Source organism: Oncorhynchus mykiss, chromosome 15 (assembly GCF_013265735.2).
Source record: "Oncorhynchus mykiss isolate Arlee chromosome 15, USDA_OmykA_1.1, whole genome shotgun sequence".
NCBI lineage: Eukaryota > Metazoa > Chordata > Actinopteri > Salmoniformes > Salmonidae > Oncorhynchus > Oncorhynchus mykiss.
The window spans coordinates 6,405,624-6,422,445 of record NC_048579.1 but is presented as its reverse complement, the minus strand read 5'-3'; the positions used below and the strand labels follow the sequence as shown (position 1 = coordinate 6,422,445).

The 16,822-nt window shown below is 39.8% G+C and overlaps 1 protein-coding gene across 1 annotated transcript in view; it reads right to left on the bottom strand.

The window, feature by feature from the left end:
- The window catches only part of LOC118938938, a 90,557-nt gene extending 75,902 nt beyond the window's left edge, over positions 1 to 14,655 (bottom strand). Inside the window, exons 1-4 of the mRNA XM_036945601.1 lie at positions 14,560 to 14,655; positions 10,572 to 10,835; positions 9,793 to 10,519; positions 6,345 to 6,378 (exon numbers count right to left, since the gene is read on the bottom strand). Coding sequence (XP_036801496.1) covers positions 6,345 to 6,378; positions 9,793 to 10,519; positions 10,572 to 10,835; positions 14,560 to 14,655 — 1,121 coding nt within the window. The remainder of the gene's footprint in view (positions 1 to 6,344; positions 6,379 to 9,792; positions 10,520 to 10,571; positions 10,836 to 14,559) is intronic.
- Between the last annotated feature and the right edge of the window lie 2,167 nt (positions 14,656 to 16,822).

Genomic DNA, 16,822 nt, shown 5'->3' with positions numbered 1-16,822 from the left:
TGTATATAGCCTAGTTATCATTACTCAGTACTGGTACCCTGTGTATATAGCCTAGTTATCATTACTCAGTACTGGTACCTTGTGTATATAGCCTAGTTATCATTACTCGGTACTGGTACCCTGTGTATATAGCCTAGTTATCACTACTCAGTACTGGTACCCTGTGTATATAGCCTAGTTATCATTACTCAGTACTGGTACCCTGTGTATATAGCCTAGTTATCATTACTCAGTACTGGTACCCTGTGTATATAGCCTAGTTATCACTACTCAGTACTGGTACCCTGTGTATATAGCCTAGTTATCATTACTCAGTACTGGTACCCTGTGTATATAGCCTAGTTATCATTACTCAGTACTGGTACCCTGTGTATATAGCCTAGTTATCACTACTCAGTACTGGTACCCTGTGTATATAGCCTAGTTATCATTACTCAGTACTGGTACCCTGTGTATATAGCCTAGTTATCATTACTCAGTACTGGTACCCTGTGTATATAGCCTAGTTATCATTACTCAGTACTGGTACCCTGTGTATATAGCCTAGTTATCATTACTCAGTACTGGTACCCTGTGTATATAGCCTAGTTATCATTGACTCGGTACTGGTACCCTGTGTATATAGCCTAGTTATCATTACTCAGTACTGGTACCCTGTGTATATAGCCTAGTTATCATTACTCGGTACTGGTACCCTGTGTATATAGCCTAGTTATCATTACTCGGTACTGGTACCCTGTGTATATAGCCTAGTTATCATTACTCGGTACTGGTACCCTGTGTATATAGCCTAGTAATCATTACTCAGTACTGGTACCCTGTGTATATAGCCTAGTTATCAGTACTGGTACCCTGTGTATATAGCCTAGTTATCATTACTCAGTACTAGTACACTGTGTATAAAGCCTAGTTATCATTGACTCAGTACTAGTACTCTGTGTATATAGTCTAGTTATCATTACTCAGTACTGGTACATTGTGTATAGCCTAGTTATCATTACTCAGTACTGGTACCTGTCACGAATCTCGCCGAAGATTGTTTCTGTTTATTGGGTTTAATTGGGTACACCTGTTTTGAGTTAGTGTTTGTTTGTAGGCTATTTAAGGGCACTAGGCCTGCTGGGTATTTGTGCGGGCTTGTTTTCTGTTATCGGGTGTATGAGTGTAAAGAGTATTTTTTCCGGACAGTTTAGTCCATTGTATTTTGGGACGGGTTGTTTCATGCGCCCTGGTGTTTTGCATGTCGTGGCTCCACAGTCTATGGAATAAAATATCCACAAACTGAATTACCTGCTCTCTGCGCTTGACTCCTCCACTCACCATTGTAGAAGTTGTAACAGTACCTTGTGTATATAGCCTAGTTATCATTACTCAGTACTGGTACCCTGTGTATATAGCCTAGTTATCATTACTCAGTACTGGTACCCTGTGTATATAGCCTAGTTATCATTACTCAGTACTGGTACCCTGTGTATATAGCCTAGTTATCATTACTCAGTACTGGTACCCTGTGTATATAGCCTAGTTATTATTGACTCAGTACTGGTACCCTGTGTATATAGCCTAGTTATCATTACTCAGTACTGGTACTCTGTGTATATAGCCTAGTTATTATTGACTCAGTACTGGTACCCTGTGTTTAAAGCCTAGTTATCAGTACTGGTACCCTGTGTATATAGCCTAGTTATCAGTACTGGTACCCTGTGTATATAGCCTAGTTATCACTACTCAGTACTGGTACCCCGTGTATATAGCCTCGGTATTGTTATTCATTGTGTATAAAGTATTACTTTTATTATTAGTTATCATTGCTTCAGTTGTTTCTTGTATTTATTTTTTGCTTCTCACTGCATTGTTGGTAAAAGCCTGTAAGTAATAATTTCACTGTGTCTTACACTGGTTGTTCACGAGGCATTTTACAAATTACATTTGATTTGATTTGAGCTGCACTGACTCTGTTCATTAATCTAACGTGAGATAGACACCAAGCAACATCTCATTTTCAACCATCCGATTTGAGGCATTCATGGAAATGTATGTACTTCTAACAGACCAGTGTACTGTACTGTATTATAAACTGGGTGGTTTGAGCCCTGAATGCTGATTGGCCCGAACGCCGTGATATATCAGACCGTTTACCACGGGAACGACGAAACATGTTTTTTTTTTTATTTTTTTTTTTACTGCTCTGTTTACGTTGGTAACCGTTTATAATAGCAATAAGTCACCTTGTGGGTTTGTAGTATATTGCCAATATACGTTACCACGGATAAGGACTGTATCCAGGCACTCTGCAATGCGTTGTGCCTATGAACAGCCCTTAGCCGTGGTATATTGGCCATATACCACAACACCTCGGTCCGTATTGCCTAAGTATGCCAGCTGAAAACAAATGAAAAAATACGTTCATATTTTCACAGAATGAATAGGAATGATTATGCTCAGCACATTACTGAGCATTTACTGGGATGTGACAAAGAGTGGAACAATTTTACAACCTTATTTCAAATAGAAACCATTGTGAAAAACATCTCAACAGCACAGGTACTGTGAGTGGAAAGTGGAAAGATGATGACTCATCATGAGAAACATTACAGTAATCTGCTACCGAAACTGGCACTTAAGTACAAGTAGGAAAGACAAGCAGGTGTTGACAAGCAGTTCCACTGAGCATTCAAGAGACAGAATCCTAGAGTAGCTACCCCAGAATGCTTGTTTAATTGACAACTGAGGTTTGTTCCATGATAGAACAATCTTAACCAATTGTTAACCCCGGCTAAGAACTTTGCTCTAAACTCAAAGGTTCTCTCAGGAAGAAAAAAGTGTTCTTATTAAGAATCAAACTCACCATCAAGTGATTCTGTCTTCTCTCCCTCTCTCTCTCTCTCTCCCCCCACCTGTCTCTGACGTCCCACTCTCTGTTTTGTCTCTCCCAATCCCTTTCACACATTTCTCTCTCTCTCCCTCCCTCCCTCTCTCTCTCTCTCTCTCTCTCTCTGTCTCTGACGTCCCACTCTCTGTTTTGTCTCTCCCAATCCCTTTCACACATTTCTCTCTCTCTCCCTCCCTCTCTCTCTCTCTCTCTCTCCCTCTCTCTCTCTGTCTCTGACGTCCCACTCTCTGTTTTGTCTCTCCCAATCCCTTTCACACATGTCTCTCTCTCTCCCTCCCTCTCTCTCTATCTCTCTCTCCCTCTCTCTCTCTGTCTCTGACGTCCCACTCTCTGTTTTGTCTCTCCCAATCCCTTTCACACATTTCTCTCTCTCCCTCCCTCCCTCTCTCTCTCTCTCTCTCTCTCTCTGTCTCTGACGTCCCACTCTCTGTTTTGTCTCTCCCAATCCCTTTCACACATTTCTCTCTCTCTCCCTCCCACTCTCTCTCTCTCTCTCTCTCCCCCTCTCTCTCTCTGTCTCTGACGTCCCACTCTCTGTTTTGTCATTTCTCTCTACCCCTCCACGTTCACATTGACATGTTTGGCATTTGACATGACTCTTATCCAGAGCAATTTACACTAGTGAGTGGAAACATTTTCATAATTTTGTTTCTACCCCCTCTCCCATTTTCTCTCTCCCGCTCTCAATTCACAGAAAAACCCTGTCATTCGACTAGACCACCCCTCTTCCTCTCCCCCCCCCCCCTCTCCTCTGCTCCTTCCTTCACTACACAATATTAGAGGAGTGGATGTTGACTCTAGACACTAGACTGTGTCCTTAGCGAATCAGGTTTGCGCTGCTCTGTGATCAAATAAAACAAAATGAAATTGTATTTGTCACATGTGCCGAATACAACATTTGTAGACCTTACCGTGAAATGCTTAGTTACAAGCCCTTAACAAACAATGCAGTTCAAGAAATAGTAAATAAGAAATAGTAAATATTTACTAAGTAAACTAAAGTTTTTTTTTTTTAAATAAATGTTACGCAATAAAATAATTACGAGGCTATATACAGTCGGTACCAGTACCGAGTCATTTTGCGGGTGTACTGGTTAGTCGAGGTAATTTAGTCGGGGTAAAGTAACTATGATTAAATAACAAACAGTGTGGAGTCAAAGTGTAAAAACAAAAGGGGGGGGGGTCAATGTAAATAGTCCGGGTGGCCATTTGATTTATTGTTCTACAGTCTCATGGCTTGGGGGGGTAGAAGCTGTTCCATCATGGGAGATGATTGCTGAAAACGTTAATTAACACCCACTGGTCTACTCCACCTGTTCCACAGAGTAGACAAACGTCTCAGAATCTGACCTACGGCCCTGGGTTTGTCCTGAGCTTGACCCGGGTTTGTATCATGACACAAGGCGAGACCCAGAAAGAGAATGGTCCTGGACAGGCAAAAGGGTCCAAACTAGTTCAGAGTTCAAACGGTACCGAAGGGCTGGCAGAATCAAGGTCAGGGCAGGCAGAGTCAAGGTCAGGGCAGGCAGAATCAAGGTCAGGGCTGGCAGAGTCAAGGTCAGGGCTGGCAGAATCAAGGTCAGGGCTGGCAGAGTCAAGGTCAGAGTACATGAAAAACACGCTGGTTGACTTGACTAACATACAAGACGAACTGGTACAGAGAGACAGGAAACACAGGGATAAATACACTGATACAGAGAGACAGGAAACACAGGGATAAATACACTGATACAGAGAGACAGGAAACACAGGGATAAATACACTGGTACAGAGAGACAGGAAACACAGGGATAAATACACTGGTACAGAGAGACAGGAAACACAGGGATAAATACACTGGTACAGAGAGACAGGAAACACAGGGATAAATACACTGGCACAGAGAGACAGGAAACACAGGGATAAATACACTGGTACAGAGAGACAGGAAACACAGGGATAAATACACTGGTACAGAGAGACAGGAAACACAGGGATAAATACACTGGTACAGAGAGACAGGAAACACAGGGATAAATACACTGGTACAGAGAGACAGGAAACACAGGGATAAATACACTGGTACAGAGAGACAGGAAACACAGGGATAAATACACTGGTACAGAGAGACAGGAAACACAGGGATAAATACACTGGTACAGAGAGACAGGAAACACAGGGATAAATACACTGGTACAGAGAGACAGGAAACACAGAGATAAATACACTCACAGGAACAGGTGAAACAGATCATGGCGTGACAGTTTGTCCTGGGTTTATCCTGAGTTTGACCTGGGTTTGTCTAGTTAGGGATTTTATTCTTTATATATCTCCAGTATATGTATTTCTTCCTTTTTTTAAAATAATTAAAATGGTAAGAAACAGACTATTGCATTGACCATACATGTATATTAATTACATTTTATACTAGATTAAAGCATTATTAAAGTCCAATTTTGAGGGGTTATTGCCATTGTTTTTAAAATGTTTCATTGGATTATGTATTTTAATTGAATATGAACAACGAGGAAGGGTATTTATTTGAGCTGCTCTCCAAAACAAATATCAGTCAAGAGTTTGTGGAGCGAGTGCAATTTCAGCAACGAGAAGAGAGGGTGTCTGCTGAGGATCGGATTCCTCCATTCAATCTGTGTCTACAATACACCGAGGAGTAAATAGCTTTTTTACATTTTTTTAAATAGATTGCTTAGGTCCTATCTGGGAGCCAATAAAGTGGGGACATTTCACAGAGCCCGTATTTAAACGAGCCGCAGTCAATTCCATAGTTCATTATCAAAGATACTGGTATGTAAGACCACATGTCCTGTGGCCCCTCTGGACACCTGGAACAATTAAAACATTAAATAAAAGGGGAAATATTACCGGCATGTTTAAAAAAATACACATTTTTAAAAATGTTCAGAGAGAAGAAGAAGTGTGTGTGTGTGTGTGTGTGTGTGTGTGTGTGTGTGTGAAAAGTCCTTGGGTTATTAATCAGATGGTATTTGATCAATAAGTCCTTGGGTTATTAATCAGATGGTATTTGATCAATAAATCCTTGGGTTATTAATCAGATGGTATTTGTTCAATAAGTCCTTGGGTTATTAATCAGATGGTATTTGTTCAATAAGTCCTTGGGTTATTAATCAGATGGTATTTGTTCAATAAGTCCTTGGGTTATTAATCAGATGGTATTTGTTCAATAAGTCCTTGGGTTATTAATCAGATGGTATTTGTTCAATAAGTCCTTGGGTTATTAATCAGATGGTATTTGTTCAATAAGTCCTTGGGTTATTAATCAGATGGTATTTGATCAATAAATCCTTGGGTTATTAATCAGATGGTATTTGATCTATAAACTCATCTCTCAGTTCTTTCTTTGAGTCAAAATATCTGAATATCAGTCTCTGCAGTCTCTGTCTCTGTGGGAGGCCCAGACAGAAAATACAGAACATGTCCTATAGATCTGTACTGTCCATCTGGTTTGAGGAAACCACGGTGTGATCCTGGAGGAAGGGAAGGGAGGAGAGATGAGGGGGAATCGTTACCAGAATGCACTAGAAGGAGAAAACATGAAAGAAAAGGATAATTATCTACAGAAAGAAAAATGTCTAAAGATCTTTTTCAGGATATGATTCTGCAAACATCATCATTCTTTTCAGTAAGTCTTCTATTTAATATTATCACTGCATTTAGAGCCACAACAATTGGAGACAATCTAATGGAATTAATAGATATCCTCTGTCTTATCCTCTGCTTGCTTTAAGAGGCTAAATCGCTCTATGGGAGGGCTTTATTTAACTAGCGGGAACCCTTACTCATTCCTTCATCAAACCCCTAACTCTGTGGACATAGTGTGGACTGGAAATGAGGTATAAAGACATAGCGTTAACTAGATCTCATACTGATCTAAGACAAATCAAATCCAATTTTATCCACGTGCGCTGAATACAACAGGTGTGGACCTCACAGTGAAATACTGAATACAACAGCTGTAGACCTTACAGTGAAATGCTTAATTTAGGAGCCCCTATCCAACAGTGCAGTTTCAAAAAATACGGATAAGAACAAGAGATAAAAGTAACAAGTAATTAAAAAGCAGCAGTGAAAAATAACAATACAGTGCCTTGCGAAAGTATTCGGCCCCCTTGAACTTTGCAACCTTTTGCCACATTTCAGGCTTCAAACATAAAGATATAAAACTGTATTTTTTTGTGAAGAATCAACAACAAGTGGGACACAATCATGAAGTGGAACGACATTTATTGGATATTTCAAACTTTTTTAACAAATCAAAAACTGAAAAATTGGGCGTGCAAAATTATTCAGCCCCTTTACTTTCAGTGCAGCAAACTCTCTCCAGAAGTTCAGTGAGGATCTCTGAATGATCCAATGTTGACCTAAATGACTAATGATGATAAATACAATCCACCTGTGTGTAATCAAGTCTCCGTATAAATGCACCTGCACTGTGATAGTCTCAGAGGTCCGTTAAAAGCGCAGAGAGCATCATGAAGAACAAGGAACACACCAGGCAGGTCCGAGATACTGTTGTGAAGAAGTTTAAAGCCGGATTTGGTAAGACCTCAAATCCAGTGGAGGCAACATATCCCAAAGACCCCGGCTTCTGCAGCCATCGTGCCCCATCCACCTGACCCACAGAACCAACAACTCCAATACAGGAAGTAAGTGTGAGTGATATTGTTGCAGGTGTGTGTGTCTGACTCTCCTACCTTGGCCTGCTGTAACTATGTATGTGAGTGAGTGAGATGTTAGTAACGTTCCTGAATTAAGTGTTTTCTTCATTCTAGATTGCAGCCCGAAAGCAACAAGAAGAGTCATTCTAGATTGCAGCCCGAAAGCAACAAGAAGAGGTGATGGGATGTGTGTGGACCCAAGAAGGAAAGGAAGACACTGTACACATGCATCAATTGCAAGAAAAACAATTGCAATGCACAGTTAAACTCTGTCCCTCATGTCGTGTTTAGACCGGACTTAGTTTCTGTTCAATGGGGCTCATTTGTCATTTCCATAAAATACTGTCTGTAAAATGTGTCCTTCCAATTTGTTCAATTCAAAGCAATAAATATCAATAGTGATGAACACCTTGTTTCATTTATATTTGTTCAAGATAAACATGATTTATTCCACCCGTGTCTTGATTATAAAAAAAACAAATAGCACTTTTGTTGATAAATGTGATCTAGCAGGTAAATGGCAAATATTAACCATGTATACTGTCTATGTTGCTTGTAATTGATTTAAGTCATCTACTTTATATTTTTAAAGTAAATTGTTATGCTGTATTGTCTTAAAAACCCAATAATGTTGTTGGTCCATTAGACCCGCGAACATTGGGTGAATAACAAAAACATGAACACCACACAAGGGTTAAACAAATGTGGTTTCTACTGACATTTGATATGTACAAACTATGGCATAAAGGGACTACAAGCGGATAAGAATCAATTTTGATTAAGACATTGATGAGCGATTTAGGATGGACGTAGTCAATATAACTATTTGTTCAGCACTTTGTAGTGACAGAATTCAGAATATGGGCCATTCTTACAATGTTCTCCCTGTACACCAAGTCAGAACCATAGGATAAATAAAAGGGCCCATAAACAGACAATGAAAGCTCTTACAATGTTTGTTGATTTCATTTCTCTAAAAAAGGCTGTGCACCACCAAGTCAGAACAGTAGACTAAATTATGAGGGGGAAAGAGACCAAATTATTAGGGTGAGGCACATGGGCTACTAACAGCTAACTACACAACATACACTTAGTATTACTTTCTTAGCTACAGTATACATATCTCCCTGACATATTACATAATTTATACAGCAGCATACAATACATTTTTGGACTCACTTTGTGGTGCTGTACTCACTTGAACAGGAAGGTGGCTCTCCTTCTTTGGCAAATCATGTCATCAAATATTGTCAACATTGTCATCAGTCTCCCCGTAGATTTTGCGGTGACGTAGTGTCCCCATGAGTGACAGAACACTGAGCCAATCACGGCGCAACTAGAGAACATTACCGACCCTTACACTCAGTATTTTCCGCTGGCCGTCCCACCACCACAGAAAGCACTGAGCTGGGCTGAAACACCTGCTGAAACACCTGCTGAAACACCTGCTGAAACACCTGCTGAAACACCTGCACATTGAAGCTGCTTTACTAAAGAAATCAAAAAATAGACCATGTTTGTATTCAGCTTTATTAACTCAATGAATTATTATAATTTTTAAAAATATTATTTGCAAACTGACATATGACACGTATTAATGCTGAAATAACATGCAAAATAGGCAACACATTTTTTATTTTTTTTGCTAAACAGACACGACGTCTCGTCACCGGAACCATCAGACAGTTGAGTTTGGATTTCCAATGTAAAGTATTTTACTGTAACATATTTAGTGAATTTAAAAGGATGTTACTAATTTGTTATAATAATTCATTTAGTATTTATTTTGAAGATGTTATCAACTTAATATTTTCATGTGCGTGATACTACAGTGTACTTTGTAGGAAAGCAGAACGTTGATAGAACATCAGAACAGTAAATAGATACATTTCTAACACTATACTTGGAAATTAGAATGTGTTCAGTAAAGGTAATGCTAAAATCACTGAATCTATACATGCTACTATTGACTACGGTATTATTACTGTCTATCTACAGCATGGTCATTGACATTGTCTACTAGTTATATAGTGTAAATCTGACAAGAGAAAATGCCAAAAGTATAAGGCAGAGGTAAACAATGGATAAGCAACTGAATTGATTCGGACCACGCCACGCGGTCATGGTTACTTAATGATTGCGTCAGCAGCAAGTGCCTGGTCGGTTTCAAAACATTAAATACATAGTATTCAATGAAGCACAAAATATCACAAATATGTCCACCCTCCTTTCTCCTGTAGATGTATTTTCTGTAAAAATAACTGAAATAACCTGGTCTCTTTCTCCTGTAGATGTATTTTCTGTAAAAATAACTGTTCTCTTTCTCCCTGTAGATGTATTTTCTGTAAAAATAACTGTTCTCTTTCTCCTGTAGATGTATTTTCTGTAAAAATAACTGTTCTCTTTCTCCTGTAGATGTATTTTCTGTAAAAATAACTGTTCTCTTTCTCCTGTAGATGTATTTTCTGTAAAAATAACTGTTCTCTTTCTCCTGTAGATGTATTTTCTGTAAAAATAACTGTTCTCTTTCTCCCTGTAGATGTATTTTCTGTAAAAATAACTGTTCTCTTTCTCCCTGTAGATGTATTTTCTGTAAAAATAACTGTTCCCTTTCTCCTGTAGATGCATTTTCTGTAAAAATAACTGATCTCTTTCTCCTGTAGATGCATTTTCTGTAAAAATAACTGATCTCTTTCTCCTGTAGATGTATTTTCTGTAAAAAATAACTGTTCTCTTTCTCCTGTAGATGTATTTTCTGTAAAAAATAACTATTCTCTTTCTCCTGTAGATGTATTTTCTGTAAAAAATAACTGAAATAACCTGGTCTCTTTCTCTTGTAGATGTATTTTCTGAAATAACCTGGTCTCTTTCTCCCTGTAGATGTATTTTCTGTAAAAATAACTGAAATAACCTGGTCTCTTTCTCTTGTAGATGTATTTTCTGAAATAACCTGGTCTCTTTCTCCCTGTAGATGTATTTTCTGTAAAAATAACTGAAATAACCTGGTCTCTTTCTCCTGTAGATGTATTTTCTGTAAAAATAACTGAAATAACCTGGTCTCTTTCTCTTGTAGATGTATTTTCTGAAATAACCTGGTCTCTTTCTCCCGTAATGAAAACACAGGGAGAAATAGGTGTAGATTCACATGCAGAGTGCAGCAGGTCGTTTATTTCCCCTTGGCAGAAGGCAGGAATCGTGGTCACAGGCAGGCAATGGTAAAACACAGGTAGAAAAACAGGCAGGTGAATCAAAGCTAGGACTGAAGGCTATATCTGGTTCTCACAAACAAGCTAGGAAATCTTTCTCCCTTTAGATGTCTTTCCTGAAATAACCAGCTATCTTTCTCCCTGTAGATGTCTTTCCTGAAATAACCTGCGATCTTTCTCCCTGTAGATGTCTTTCCTGAAATAACCAGCTATCTTTCTCCCTGTAGATGTCTTTCCTGAAATAACCAGCTATCTTTCTCCCTGTAGATGTCTTTCCTGAAATAACCAGCTATCTTTCTCCCTGTAGATGTCTTTCCTGAAATAACCAGCTATCTTTCTCCCTGTAGATGTCTTTCCTGAAATAACCTGCTATCTTTCTCCCTGTAGATGTCTTTCCTGAAATAACCTGCTATCTTTCTCCCTGTAGATGTCTTTCCTGAAATTACCAGCTATCGTTCTCCCTGTAGATGTCTTTCCTGATATAACTTGCTATCTTTCTCCCTGTAGATGTCTTTCCTGAAATTACCAGCTATCTCTCTCCCTGTAGATGTCTTTCCTAAAATTACCAGCTATCTTTCTCCCTGTAGATGTCTTTCCTGAAATAACCTGCTATCTTTCTCCCTGTAGATGTCTTTCCTGAAATTACCAGCTATCTTTCTCCCTGTAGATGTCTTTCCTGAAATTACCAGCTATCTTTCTCCCTGTAGATGTCTTTCCTGAAATTACCAGCTATCTTTCTCCCTGTAGATGTCTTTCCTGAAATTACCAGCTATCTTTCTCCCTGTAGATGTCTTTCCTGAAATTACCAGCTATCTTTCTCCCTGTAGACGTATTTCCTGATATAACCTGGATCCACTACAGAAGAGAAAGTAGAAATACAAAGGCAACTTTGATATGATCTTTATCAGTTATGTAGTTTCACTAGTTTTGAAAAATGGGACAAACCAAGCTTCTAGTGTTCCTTGTAATGTTCCTAGAGGTTAAATATGGGGCAAACCAAGCTTGTTGTGTTCCTTGTAATGTTCCTAGAGGTTAAATATGGGGCAAACCAAGCTTGTTGTGTTCCTTGTAATGTTCCTAGAGGTTAAATATGGGACAAACCAAGCTTGTTGTGTTCCTTGTAATGTTCCTAGAGGTTAAATATGGGGCAAACCAAGCTTGTTGTGTTCCTTGTAATGTTCCTAGAGGTTAAATATGGGGCAAACCAAGCTTGTTGTGTTCCTTGTAATGTTCTTACTTACTACACATTCAATCACAGATTCATTGGATTTTCTATCATTACAAATAGAGTGATAATTATTATGTGAACCAAGCAGTAAATATGTAATGAAATAGTATTAGCTAATATAATTGATTAAATGTATTGGTATAATATTAATCGTGAGCATATTTGACAGACTGATGATTTTGACATTGTTTTGGTACATTTGCTAAAATGTTATAATACCTGTGAAAAATATGAAACATAATTTTACATTTAAATACCATGATATGCCAATTTTACAAAACATTAAAAAAAAACTATATTTTTCATGCTTAAAAAAAAAAATAGGCATATGCCCCCCTAATTTTTTTTTTTTAGTGTAGATCAGATTGAGTGTCAGATTATGAGAGTTGACTTGTCTGAGTTTAAGGCTCTGGAAATCACATTGATCCTGGCATGATGTTTCAATAGATGTCACATGGGTTCAGAATGCACCACGCATCAGACCTGTGGGACTGACTCATACATATTCATAGTATTTCTATGATAACACGGAAAACCCGGTTATAGTCAATCTGAGAGCCTGTGGTAATTGTTTATCTCGAGAACCACTGCATAAATTGAGCTGTCGCTAGCGCGATGGACAAAAAAAAAAAAGAAGAAGAAGGAGTGATTGGTCTGGAGGACTGATAATAAATAGATTAGAGAGAGATTTGCATGAGAAAGAACCAGAGCACTGGTTCTTTCTCAACACTATCTGTTGTATCAGAAGCCCCAGGAAGTACACGCTCACTGTTGCATCAATACCACCCAATACAAATGCATAATGCATCATGGATATATGCAAATACACTTTCATAACCTGGACGTGATGATGTTTACAGCAATTGGTTGTCAGTCATTCTCCAATGGTTGGCGTTTCCGTGTACCAGCCACAAGCCTCAGTTTCAAAAGGAAACAGGTCTGGCCTGCGTCTATCTGATCATCGTACTCGGCAGAAGAAGAGGAGGACTCTCCTCGACTACGCGTATTCTTAAGCAATAACAACGTGATCCGTATTATCCACCCAAGAATACCCGTCACCGAAGAGAATCTGTAACACAGAGGGGCAATGATGGGAATCGCAAACAAGCGATCGCGTTGTGACCGCATCATCAAGTTCCTCAGTCGGTCCAAATGGCAAACTGGACAGAGAGAGGCACTGTGTCAACATCATCGATTGAAGACGCCTTGCAGCACAGCACAAGACAAGCCCCCATCACAGGCTTTTCTGCAAATAGAAATTAACAACAGTGCATTGTTCAATTCAAAGCCCAATTGTATTGTAAAACAACTATCTCTTCCAAGTGTCTGCATCTCAATTCAATTTAACGACTTTATTGGCATGGGAAACATATGTTAACATTGCCAAAGCATGTGTAGATAATCTCTCTCTCTCTCTCACACACCCTCTTCATTTCTCTATCTCTCCCATTCCCTCTTTCTCTCTCTCTCTCTCACTCCCTCTTTCATTCCCTCTCTCTCCCATTCCCTCTTTCATTCTCTCTCTCTCCCTCTAATTCTCTCTCTCTCCCATTCCCTATTTCATTCTCTCTCTCTCTCTCCCTCTTTTATTCTCTCTCTCACTCTCTCTTTCATTCTCTCTCACCCTCTTTCTCTCTCTCTCCCTCTTTCATTCTCTCTCTCCCATTCCCTTTTTCATTCTCTCTCTCTCCCATTCCCTCTTTCATTCTCTCTCTCCCATTCCCTATTTCATTCTCTCTCTCTCCCATTCCCTCTTTCATTCTCTCTCTCTCCCTCTTTCATTCCCTCTCTCTCATTCCCTCTTTCATTCTCTCTCTCACTCCCCCTTTCATTCTCTCTCTCTCACTCCCCCGTTCATTCTCTCTCTCTCTCTCTCACTCCCTCTTTCATTCTCTCTCTCTCCCATTCCCTCTTTCATTCTCTCTCTCTCTCCCTCTAATTTTCTCTCTCTCCCATTCCCTCTCATTCTCTCTCTCCAGCTCTCCCTCTTTTATTCTCTCTCTCACTCCCTCTTTCATTCTCTCTCTCTTCCATTCCCTCTTTCATTCTCTTTCTCACTCCCTCTTTCATTCTATCTCTTCCTCCCTCTTTCATTCTCTCTCTCCCTCTTTCTCCCCCTCTCCCTCTTTCATTCTCTCTCTCCCATTCCCTCTTTCATTCTCTCTCTCTCCCATTCCCTCTTTCATTCTCTCTCTCTCCCTCTTTCATTCCCTCTCTCCCATTCCCTCTTTCATTCTCTCTCTCACTCCCTTTTTCATTCTCTCTCTCTCTCTCACTCCCCCTTTCATTCTCTCTCACTCCCTCGTTCATCCTCTCTCTCACTCCCTCTTTCTCTCTCTCACTCCCTCTTTCTTTCTCTCTTTCTCTCTCTCACTCCCTCTTTCATTCTCTCTCTCACACTCCCTCTTTCATTCTCTGTCTCTCTTTCTTTCATTCTCTCTCTCCCTCTTTTCTTCTCTCTCTCCCACGCCAGTGGTTTAATAAATAGAGCTCCACAAGAGGGTAGAGGAATGGGGGTGGTGTGTGGGGCAGCTAGCCCCCTCAGCATATTCTTACCTGGGACGAAGGTAGTCTGAAGCCCTGCCCTCCTTGGAAGTCCTGGTGGTCCTGTCCTCTGGTAGCCATCAATAAGAAGGAGGAGGAGATTCCCATTTTAGCACTAATCTCTGTCTGTCTGTCTCTGTCTCTCTCTCTCAACACACGTATCCACACGTAACGAAAACTAGAAATACAGAGACACACAATGATGTATTACATTATGAGTTAGCATCCCATTTCGCTACACTCGCATTACCATCTGCTAACCATGTGTATGTGACAAATAAAATTTGATTTGATTTGAATATTACTCTTTACATACATCACAGGAGACTGAAATATAACTAAACCGTTTGACATAGAAACACCAGATTATTATAATATATATATTTTTTTAATCATGTTGATTGATTATGAAATTATGTAAAATATAAATAACATTCCACGCATGAGGCCACTAGGTCATTTGACTGCATGAAAATGTTTTAAGGAATTAATTATTTATTTTTTTAAATAAAAAAAAAATCATCAAATAAAAACTAAGTAATATACACAACTGAAATATTTTAGTATATCATAGTAATTTTTCTATTGTTGTCTACCCAAGGAGGACCTGATAGAGACCATGAAGGACCTGAAAGAGACCATGGAGGACCTGATAGAGACCATGGAGGACCTAATAGAGACCATGGAGGACCTGAAAGAGACCATGGATGACCTGATAGAGACCACGGAGAACCTGATAGAGACCATGGAGGACCTGATAGAGACCACGGAGAACCTGATAGAGACCATGGAGGACCTGATAGAGACCACGGAGAACCTGATAGAGACCACGGAGGACCTGATAGAGACCATGACAATTGAATGTTCAATTTTTTTTTTTTGTCTTTGGAATTTCCATTAAAAAGCTTTAGAATCATGTTAATGCCATTATTTCATACTACTAATAATGTTGTTTTTTAAATACTTGAAAAAACTGACGTAGAAAACAGCGATAGTTTTTCTTTTGTTTATACTCAAACTGAAACTGAACTGACCTCAAAAGGCACTAATTGCTTTGTACTAGTAGAGGTTATGAGTCACAACAACAACCGCCCACTGCCTTTTAAAACCTGAATACATCGCAGCATGACTATAGTCCCATAATATAACTAGTACTTATTAGTATGACCATAGTGTGACCATAGTTGTCCATAGTGTGACCATAGTTGACAACAGTTCCTGAATATTATCATAGCTCTAGTGCACCTCATTACATACCACCGTCAACCTAACACCCTCCCCTTAAACGATCTGGTCAAATCAAACATGCTAAGACAAAGCCTTTAATGACAGGAGGCAGGTATAACATGGGATTATTTTCAGATTATTTTGAATGTCAGACTAACTGAGACAGCAGGAGTCAGACTAACTGAGACAGCAGGAGTCAGACTAACTGAGACAGCAGGAGTCAGACTAACTGAGACAACAGGAGTCAGACTAACTGAGACAGCAGGAAGTCAGATTAACTGAGACAGACTACCTGAGACAACAAGAGTCAGACTAACTGAGACAGCAGGAAGTCAGACTAACTGAGACAGCAGGAGTCAGACTAACTGAGACAGCAGGAGTCAGACTAACTGAGACAGCAGGAGTCAGACTAACTGAGACAGCAGGAGTCAGACTAACTGAGACAGCAGGAGTCAGACTAACTGAGACAGCAGGAAGTCAGATTAACTGAGGCAGACTAACTGAGACAACAGGAGTCAGACTAACTGAGACAGCAGGAAGTCAGACTAACTGAGACAGCAGGAGTCAGACTAACTGAGACAGCAGGAGTCAGACTAACTGAGACAGCAGGTGTCAGACTAACTGAGACAGCAGGAGTCAGACTAACTGAGACAGAAGGAAGTCAGACTAACTGAGACAGCAGGAGTCAGACTAACTGAGACAGCAGGAGTCAGACTAACTGAGACAGCAGGAGTCAGACTAACTGAGACAGCAGAAGTCAGACTAACTGAGACAGCAGGAAGTTAGACTAACTGAGACAGCAGGAGTCAGACTAACTGAGACAGCAGGAGTCAGACTAACTGAGACAGCAGGAGTCAGACTAACTGAGACAGCAGGAGTCAGACTAACTGAGACAGCAGGAGTCAGACTAACTGAGACAGCAGGAGTCAGACTAACTGAGACAGCAGGAGTCAGACTAACTGAGACAGCAGGAGTCAGACTAACTGAGACAGCAGGAAGTCAGACTAACTGAGACAGCAGGAGTCAGACTACCTGAGACAGCAGGAGT